This window comes from Portunus trituberculatus, chromosome 23, assembly GCF_017591435.1.
Source record: "Portunus trituberculatus isolate SZX2019 chromosome 23, ASM1759143v1, whole genome shotgun sequence".
Taxonomy (NCBI): Eukaryota; Metazoa; Arthropoda; class Malacostraca; order Decapoda; family Portunidae; genus Portunus; species Portunus trituberculatus.
Window position 1 is genome coordinate 14,940,210 of NC_059277.1, and position 10,000 is coordinate 14,950,209.

At 41.8% G+C, this 10,000-nt stretch overlaps 1 protein-coding gene across 1 annotated transcript in view; it reads left to right on the top strand.

The window, feature by feature from the left end:
* Positions 1-10,000, top strand: part of LOC123507726 — a 52,732-nt gene that overhangs the window by 7,101 nt on the left and 35,631 nt on the right. Inside the window, exons 2-3 of the mRNA XM_045260885.1 lie at positions 4,706-5,536; positions 5,568-6,019. Of these exons, the coding sequence (XP_045116820.1) occupies positions 5,157-5,536; positions 5,568-6,019 (832 nt within the window). The 5' untranslated portion in view covers positions 4,706-5,156. The remainder of the gene's footprint in view (positions 1-4,705; positions 5,537-5,567; positions 6,020-10,000) is intronic.

A 10,000-nucleotide genomic window follows, 5' to 3' on the forward strand; every position in this document is an offset into this window, starting at 1 on the left:
CTCTCTCTCTCTCTCTCTCTCTCTCTCTCTGCATCTCATTAACTTGTTGATTTACTTTTTTTCTCTCCTTCCTTCCTTCCTTCTTCCTTGTTTGCTTCTTTCTTTCCTCTTCCTTTTTCTTTTTTTTTCCTTCTTTCCTTCTGTTTTTGCTGTTTCTTTCTTGTTTTCTTCCTTTCTTCTATTTTCCTGTTTATTCCCTTGCTTCCTTCCCTTTTTCCCTTCCTGTTTATCTTCCTCTCTACCTTCCTTCCTTCTGTTTTCCTGTTTCTCTTCCTTGTTTCCTTCCTTCCTTCTATTTTACTGTTTCTCTTCCTTGTTTCTCTCTTTTTTTTCCTGTTCCTCTTCCTTGCTTCCTTCTTTCCTTCTTTCATGTTTCTCTTCCTTGCTTCTCTTTTTTTCGTTCCTGGTCTTTTCCCTGCTTCCTTCCTTCGTTCTTTCCTCTTCCTTGTTTCCCTCCTTCCTCCTTTCTTTTCTCTCTTCCTTGTTTCCTTCCTTTCTTCTTCTTTCTTTCCTGTTCCTTGCTTCCTTCCTTCCTCTCCACCTTCCTTCCTTCTTTCTTTCCTGCTTCTCTTCCTTGCTATCTTCTTATTTTTCTTCCTTTCTTCCTTCCATTCTTGCTTTTTTCTTTCTCTTCCTTTTTCCTTCATTTCTTCCTTATTTCTATCTTTTTGTTTCTACTTTTCTTTTCCTTCCTTCTGTTTCTTTCTTTCTCCTTTCCTTTTTTAGTTTCCTTCTTTCTTCCCTGTCTCTCTTTTTCTTTTCGCTTCCCTCTTTCCTGTTCCTCTTTCTGTCATCCTTCCTTTCTCCTTTCTTTCTTTTTTGTTTCTCTTTGTCTATTCTTTCCTTCCTTCCTTTCCTTCTTTCCTTCGTTTTGCTTCATCCTTTCCTTAAATTTTCTTCTTTAATTTCGTCTTCCCTGTTTTTCTTCTTCTATTCATTCTTTTCTTCCTTCCTTCTCTCTTTTCGTTCCTTATTGTCTGGCTCTCTTCCTCTATTCTTCCTTTCCTTTCGTATTCTTTCCCTCCATTATCATCTCTATCCTCATTTACATCTTATTTCTTTACCCTTATTTTCTTTATCATCTAATTGCATCTCATTATCTTCTTATTTTATGTTTTCTTCCTTCCTTCCTTTCTCTTCCTAGTCTTTCATTTTCTTCATTATTCTCATTTAAACCCTCACTCCTCTATTTCATCTTTACCTTTTTCATTTAAGCGTTTTAACCTCTCTCTCTCTCTCTCTCTCTCTCTCTCTCTCTCTCTCTCTCTCTCTCTCTCTCATCTTCCTTTCATCTTCCTTCTTCCTCCATTTTCCCTTTATTTTTCTCCCTCACCTATCTCATTACCTCTCATTAATTTCACCTCTAGGCTTCTATTCGTTTTCTTCCTTCCTTCCTTCCTTCCTTCCTTCCTTCCTTCTTCCTTTAATCTTCCTTTTTCTGCCACTTTTCTGCTCTATCCTCATTTTTCTCTTACCTTACCTATAATAGCATCTCCTCCTCCTTCTCCTTCTCCTTCTCCTCCTCCAACTCCCCCTCTTCCTTCTCCTCCTCCTCCTTTCCTTATATACATTTTTTCTCTCTTTTCCCTTCCCCTTCTTTAATTTCATCTTGCTTTTGTGTCTACATTTCACCTTTGTCTCTCTCTCTCTCTCTCTCTCTCTCTCTCTCTCTCTCTCTCTCTCTCTCTCTCTCTCTCTCTCTCTCTCTCATTTACATCCCTTTCTTTTCTTCTGTTCTTTTGACCTCATTTCTATTTTTTCCTTTTCTTTCTTTCTTATCTCACTATCTTCTCCAGTTTCCTCCATTAACCTTCCTCTCTCATGTCTCTCTCCGCTATCTTTCCTCCATCTCTCTCTCTCTCTCTCTCTCTCTCTCTCTCTCTCTCTCTCTCTCTCTCTCTCTCTTCCAACTCTCTTCCCGACCTTTTCCTCTCCTTACCTTACCTGTCCCACTACCGTCTACTTCTACGTACCTTTGACCTTCTCCTCCTCCTCCTCCTCCTCCTCCTCCTCCTCCTCCTCCTCCTCCTCCTCCTCCTCCTCCTCCTCCTCCTCTTCTTTTAATGCACTTTAAGCCTCTTTTTTGCCTCATTTTCACTATCCCATTTAGTCTCCATTCACCTTTGCTATATGATCCTCTTATCATTATTATTATTATTATTATTATTATTATTATTATGTTGTTATTATAATTATTATTTCAATTTTTCTCATTTACTTCATCTCTCTCTCTGTCTGTCTGTCTGTCTGTCTGTCCTTCTTTTGCTCCATTCACTCCTCTCTACCTTCTATTCATCTCATCTTACCTATCCCTTTCTCTCCATTCGTTCACCCATCTTCATCTACCTAACTCCTCTCCCCTCTCATTTTCACTTCCTCATTCCTAACCTTCCTGTCTCCCCTCCCTCCCTCTCACCTCCTCTAACCTTTCCCTCTCCCTTCTCCTATCTGCCCATCACTCCTCACTTGGAAAGTTACGAGAATTAAAAAAAAAAAAAATACAATAAGTTGTTTGATTCCTCGTGATAGTTCGTCTTAATTTATCACTCTCCTTTCGTTCTTCTTCATTCGGTTCTCGGTCATTTATCTTCTTCTTCATCCCTCCTTCATTGGCCATTTGTCTACGTTTGTCTGCGCGTGACCCACATACGTCAGGCGAAGGAAGGAAGGAAGGAAGGAAGGAATGAAGGAAAGAAAAAGAAAGAAACAAACAAACAAACAAACAAACAAACAAACAAAGAAAAAAACAAACAAACAAACAAACGAACGAACGAACGAACGAACGAACGAACGAACGCAGGCAGGCAGGCAGGCAGGCAGGCAGGCAGGCAGGCAGGCAAGGAAGGAAGGAAGGAAGGAAGGAAGGAAGGAAGGAAGGAAGGAAGGAAGGAAGGAAGGAAGGAAGGAAGGAAGGAAGGAAGAAGAGACAAACAAAATAGTAAAGGAAAGGAATAGAAATGTGGTTAACAGGTAATGTTATTGGCAAAGCACAAAACTTCTCAAGAATTGAGAGAGAGAGAGAGAGAGAGAGAGAGAGAGAGAGAGAGAGAGAGAGAGAGAGAGAGAGAGAGAGAGAGAGAGAGAGAGAGAGAGAGAGAGAGAGAGAGAGAGAGAAACACGAAAAAGGCGAGTGAAAGTGATGGAAATATAAACAAGAAAGGAAGCAAACCAGAAAATTTAAAGTAAAACAACGAAGGCAAAATCAAATAAATAAATATGAAACGTAACTTTACAATATAACTTTACAATAACACAACATAACCTCACAAACCAACAGCCAGCGCGCCACCACAACACTTCACAAAAGTAACCACGGTGTTGCTTTCAAGACACACTGTATAGTAAAGGCGGGCAACAAAACTTAATATATCTCGTTTCTCACACTACAGCCAATTTATATCACCCCTTGGATTCTGAGACACCGTGCACTTCTTCCTGGTCTTGCTGTGAATGTGTGTTACCAGTTGTGCTACACCTAAACCTCCTGAGATGTAGTATATTGGTTTACAAGACTACACTTTTCCACCTCGGGCAGACGTGGCTAACGGTGTGAATGATGTATGGTGCTTTGTCAGGGTCACACTTATGAGATTAGCGGTCGAGTGTATAGATAAAATGGACAGAGACTGAAGGTGGTAGGCAAGAGGCACAGGGAAAGAGGAAAGAGCTTGAGTTAAGAGAGCGGACCCTGGAGTTAAGGAAATGTAGAGTAAGGAGAAGGGAACTTTGATTTAAGAGGAAGGTCAGAATTAAGAGGAAGGCTAGAATTATGAGAAGGGAGTTTTGAGAGGAGTTAAGAGGACGGAGCTTGGAGTTAATAAGAGGTTGGGAGTTGATAAAGAAAAGTATCACCCACCCACCCACACACACACACACACACACACACACACACACACACACACACACACACACACACACACACACACACACACATTTGTATTCTGTATTTTATGGTGCACTTGTACGAATAATCTTTTCAACCATTTCTGCACTTCCTATGTATGGTAAGGTCTCGTGAATGTATATACCACACACACACACACACACACACACACACACACACACACACACACACACACACACACACACACACACACACACACTAAATTCATCATTCAAATACAATTCCATGACAATTTCTAAAATGTTGGCAATAACACAAACACTTAAAACCTCCAGACGCCTTCAGGTATGACAGTAAAAATGGACACAATGATGCCACCTTACTAGCACGAATCTAGACACTGTGTAACATCCAGACACTTCAGAAACCATAACACGACTTTGGAAACTAAAGGACTATTTGACACGTGAGCAGGATTCCCTTACGTCAGAATCTGGATGTTCTTAATAACTGGACAATGAACACTGCATTCGGAAACCTATAAAGATCCAAATTTATTATCCTAATAACTTAAGGAGTCTTGATGTGAAGTATCCGTGCGTCTTTTTGAGTGGCGTAAGTAAATAAACTTAGAATATTTGCTTCTAACATTCAGGAAGTTAAGATCTGGAGACGATACGTAGAAAGCCCTCTGGTGTGAAATTCTTAGTGTTCTGTAAGACTGTGGCGACTTATGTAACAGTGTGGGACATTTGTATAGGATTCTGGAGGTCATACTTTTGTCTAAGGACTCGTGATATTTGTGTAGAGTCTTTTGGTGAAAGGTTTTCAATATCCTGCTAATCGGAACATTTTCTCTAGATTTTAGAGACATACTATACGATTCCAAATATTTTAGGATTACTGTGTGTGTGTGTATATGCAGAAAATCCTATGTTGTGAGACTTCAAGTATCCTGTCACTTTGGACATTAAAACTGGACACCTCAACCCTTTAGGTCGCGTGATAAATCTGCAGGACCTCACCTCAATCTTCAAAGCGCACTGCGAAATTGAAACACCAATTCGAATACAGTTACAGGACCTTGAACACACATTTGAAGGTTCCAGTCCTTCTAGGATACCTGGCAAGTGTAAAGAGTCCGTAGCGTAGCTCTGAATGTCCTACGAAACTGAAGCACGACTTCGGACACTGCTGTAAGATCCTGGACATATTTTTACGATAATAGACACTGAAGGACTCCTGAAAAGCGTGCAGGACCCTAGCGTGAGGTTCAGTGTCCTACGAGATTACGGTACCCCGGGATGGTGTGATGAGCTCTCCGCCCCACCACGACCCCCTCCGCCCACTCCTTCAGACGGTGTGTCACGCTGGCCTCCTCACCTTGGCGGCCCTCATGGCGGACCAGGCGCACCAACTCCCTCACCTCGGCCTCGACAGCCTCTCAAACCTCCCGCCGCGTCAGCCCTCCAATACCAACGATCAGACTACCTGCACAGAGTCTGATGAGGCTACGGTCGACGTCGCTGACTTGCAAAACCCCGAGGTGGAGGCCCAGAGGGACGTCCCCACGCCCAGCTTGCTGTCTGACGGAGGGAAGGACCTGTCTGATGGAAGGAGGAGCTGCCGGTGTTGGAGCTGCCCTGTGCGCCAATCTACAGCTTCGACGAGGACGGGGACATCTTGCAGTGTGTAGAGACGCCAACTCCCAGTGATAAAATGGACACTTACTTGCCACCGTCACAGGGAGGCCAAGTGACATCTCCGGCAGGAGTGACAAGGCGGAGGGTGAGGTGAGTGAAGTGAGTCCTGTTGCTCCCTGCGGAGCGCCGGACATGGAGTGCACGCAGACCACAACGGAAGCGGAGTGGAAAGAAACGGTGCCTGAGGAAAACAGCGCGACGGATGAAGCCCCTGGAATCCCTGAAGCCTCCTCCTGCAGACACCCCATCCTGGCCTCTGTGGGAACTGCAGAGGACACCGTGCCGCACATAGACGTGGCGCCAAAGGACACTCAAGACCAAGCGCCCGTTATCCTACCGGAAGTGACGATGGTGACGCCCAAGATCAAGCTGCACGCTGGTTCAGTGGAGGTGGAGGAGGACTACCTGGAGGGCCACCTGGACGAGGACCATCACCTCAGGGACTTCTGTGCCACGCTGCTCGGGGAATGTGGTGAGTGTGTGGTATTTTGTTGTGCTTTAGGTTGAGTCTTGTCTTCATCACGCCTGTCTGATTCATACCACTGTGAAATAGTGTGCATTGGTTGTACTTGATTTCTATGTCTCTTATTTTCCTCTCTGTAACGACTCCAAAAGTACATAGTAGTCTTGTCTGTACCACGACTCTTCCTGGTATATAGCTGTGCACGAGAGTTTGCTTTCTTAATGATGCTTCTTAAAATAGTGGAGGATTGCTTGCAGTGTCCGGTCTTGTCTCCGTCACAGCTCTGATACCACTGTGCATTGTTGCAAATCTTGCTTTCTTTATTATCCTGATCTTTTATGTAACGTTCCCAAATTCAAAGTTACTTATAGTGCATTTGTTCTTATTTTCTTGGCGTTTTTTTCTGCTTAAAAATCTTAATAGCCCGTATTCTAAAATGCTTTGTTACTTCATCACGAGTTTTCCAAGGAAACAAATTAATCATTCAGGTTTCTACAAGTGTTTTCCTTGATATGCAGAATCTGCGTTAAATTATCACTTGCATCATCAAAACGTCAGGAAAAACCTTAACTTCAAACACAGCTCATAAAAGGAATGGAGATAAGATATGAAACTCTGATAATTTCTCATGTCCCTCTTCTTGATTAAATGCTTGCCACGTTATCTTTGCTCGTAAAAGTTTTGTTTGGTATCTTTACTTTTTTCAATATTCTATCATCTATCATCTTTTCAATCGGCTATGCCCTTTCTTGCTTTCTTCATAGGGTTCTGGTAGTAGTAGTAGTAGTAGTAGTAGTAGTAGTAGTAGTAGTAGTAGTAGTAGTAGTAGTAGTAGTAGTAGTAGTAGTAGTAGGTGGCACCAGCAGTAGCAGCAGTAGTTGTTAATGTTGTGGTAACAGACGTAGTAGTAATAGCATAAACAGTAATAACAGCTGTAACAGTTGCAGTTTTGTCACTTCAACACGGCTTAAGTAGTAGCAGTAATAGTAATAACAGCAGTAACAATAGCAGTCTTGCCTAATCACTGCACATAAAGTAGTAGCAGTAGCTGTTATAGTAGTAGCAATGCCTCGTCACTGCCAACAGAAGTAGTAGTAGTAGCAACAGTAGCAGCAACAATAGTAACAACACCAGTGGCAACAATACCTCACCAACACGCTAGGTTGTGGGTTATCACTTCACTGCTGGCCCAGAGTGTTGCAGCGTCTCCTCAGAGATTCAAGAGGAGCGCCTTTATCCCTGTAATTAGCTTAAGCCCTCGACCTAATCTAATAATCTACATTCAGGAAAGTGAGAGATTTGTCTTCCTTCTCCTTTCCAACTCACCCCACCTCCGCTCGCTCTCTCTCTCTCTCTCTCTCTCTCTCTCTCTCTCTCTCTCTCTCTCTCTCTCTCTCTTTCCTTCTTTCCCATCACTAATTACGTTCCATAGCGAAGGAAAAAACGAACTTTCCACGCCTCACTGAATTAATTTCGTAACATCTTCATTGCTTTTTTTTCCTTTTCTTTTTCTCTCTTCTTTCTGTTATCACGCCTCGCTGACATAATTTCCCTGGATTTTCATTGCATTTTTCTCCCTTTATCTTCTTTATCACGCCACTCTGAATTAATTTCTAAAGAACCTCACTCTACCTTTTTCCTCGTTTTTTTTCTTTCTATTGTAGCCAGACGGGTATTTCCCATCCTCTAGGTCTTGGAAGAAAATGTAATGCATCGTATACTCAAACACAAGTCGTATCACACCACAATCTCTTCTTCAGTGTCCTAACTTCCTCTCTAATCTCTCTACAACCGACCAATTGGCAGTACACGAACACCCTTCATATCTTAAGTTTTTCAGTATCTTGATCTTGGAATCTATCACTCTTCTGTACACGGATTCGTTCCCACAGTATCTTAAATTCTTCGTAAGTGTATTAAGTTCTTCAATATCAAGTCAGATCTAAAGAGAATCCACCAATTATCGGTTTTCGTAAGAGGAGACTGAGAGGAATCAAAAGACCGAATTCCTAAACATTTCGGTGTCTCGTCTTATGTGAAGGTCATAACGTAAGGGAGTTGGCAGCCTTACACATGACGATCCTCCCTTCTCTTGACAGTCTTTGGTGGAAGTTATTGGGGGATTACTCGTATCAGGAGTGTTTTCAGGACTGTAGTGATAGTTTAAATTTCACCGCGACAAGCAAGAATTAGCAGCACCAGAAGCAATGCGTGAAGTCTTTATAAGCATCGACAAGAAAGTTAGCGATATTTTACAGTTTTGTCTAAAGATTGGAATTGGCTGTAGTATTAGTAATGGTGTCTCAGAGTGGTATTAAGGGAAAGGTGTACCAACCAGCACTCACTGGATTCTACGCCAGGAATCAGAAAAGAGTGCCTATGACCGTATTTTTTTTTTTTTTTTTTTAGGATCAAATGAGAAAAAAAAGACAAGCCTCATCAAAATAAATATAAATAGTTATTACTTTATATAAGCTTTGATATTTATTCTGTTCTTAAAATTCTCTCTCTCTCTCTCTCTCTCTCTCTCTCTCTCTCTCTCTCTCTCTCTCTCTCTCTCCTTTTCTTCGTACAAAGAGACAAATAAATGAAAAAAAAATAAATAAACAAATACTACATGAAAACATACGAAACACATTACTCAGCTTCTTTTTTCCTTCTCATTATCGTCATTTTTTTCTTCAGCCCTGGAATGATTTATTTTATTCCATTCCTTCAAAATCTCAGATAAAAATTTGTAATCAGTAAAAATAAGTGAGTAAATAAGTAAATAAATGAATAAATTAAATATCATAAACGAAACACATTACTCGGATATCTCTACCCCACTCTCTCTCTCTCTCTCTCTCTCTCTCTCTCTCTCTCTCTCTCTCTCTCTCTCTCTCTCTCTTACGGAGGTCTACTTTATTTTCCTTTCAAGTCTCTGGGAAAGCTTGTTATTGGTGAAGAAAAACAAAGGGAAACAAAACAAACCATCAGCTAAAGACAACACAAATCTTCCTCTCTAATGTTCACGTTTTGTTCCTATTTTTTCCTCACTTTTTTTTTGTTCCTCAGAAACGCACAATTCCCTCCCTCTTCCCAATTTTCAAGTTTTTATTTTTTTTAATCCATTCTCTCTCTCTCTCTCTCTCTCTCTCTCTCTCTCTCTCTCTCTCTCTCTCAAGAAACGCCCTTTCTCATTCCCTTTATTTTTCAAGCTTTTTCTTCCTCTCTCCAAGCTCTGCCCCCCATCTCTCTCTCTCTCTCTCTCTCTCTCTCTCTCTCTCTCTCTCTCTCTCTCTCTCTCTCTGAAAAACAACGCACACTTTCTTTCTCTTTCTGACGAGCATCACACGAAACTTGCAATCTTCCTTAATGAAAAATAAGATCACAAAAAATCCAGCCACTTTCGTAACCAAAATCCTTATATAACACGAGCCGTCAGTTTTTATGACACCAGATCGACCTTCTTCTTCCTCTTACTTGCAGGTCGCCTAGTAAAGTCTATTAGCTAAATATAGACGTCAAAGCTCTCATTTCTCCCAGTCCCTACCTCTCCCTCTCTCCTTCTTTTTCTGGTTCTTGTTCTTGTTCTTGTTCTTCTTCTTCAGCATCATCATCAATATCTTGTTCTTTTCCTTGTGCGTCTTATTTTTTCTCCTTTTTTAAATTCTCCCTCTGTTTCTCCTCCTCCTCCTCCTCCTCCTCCTCCTCCTCCTCCTCCTCCTCCTCCTCCTCCTCCTCCTCCTCCTCCTCCTACCCCATTCTGCCTGCCTTAATATTTCCCTTTTTCATATTCTTCCTTCTTTCTTCTCCTTTTTCTTACCCTCATCTCTTTACACTTCCTTCCTCCTCCTCCTCCTCCTCCTCTTTACTAATATGTCTCCCCCTCAAGTGTCATTCAGGAATCCACTTTGCCAGTGAGTAATAAATCTGCCACTTCCTTATTCATTCTGAGGAGGAGGAGGAGGAGGAGGAGGAGGAGGAGGAGGAGGAGGAGGAGGAGGA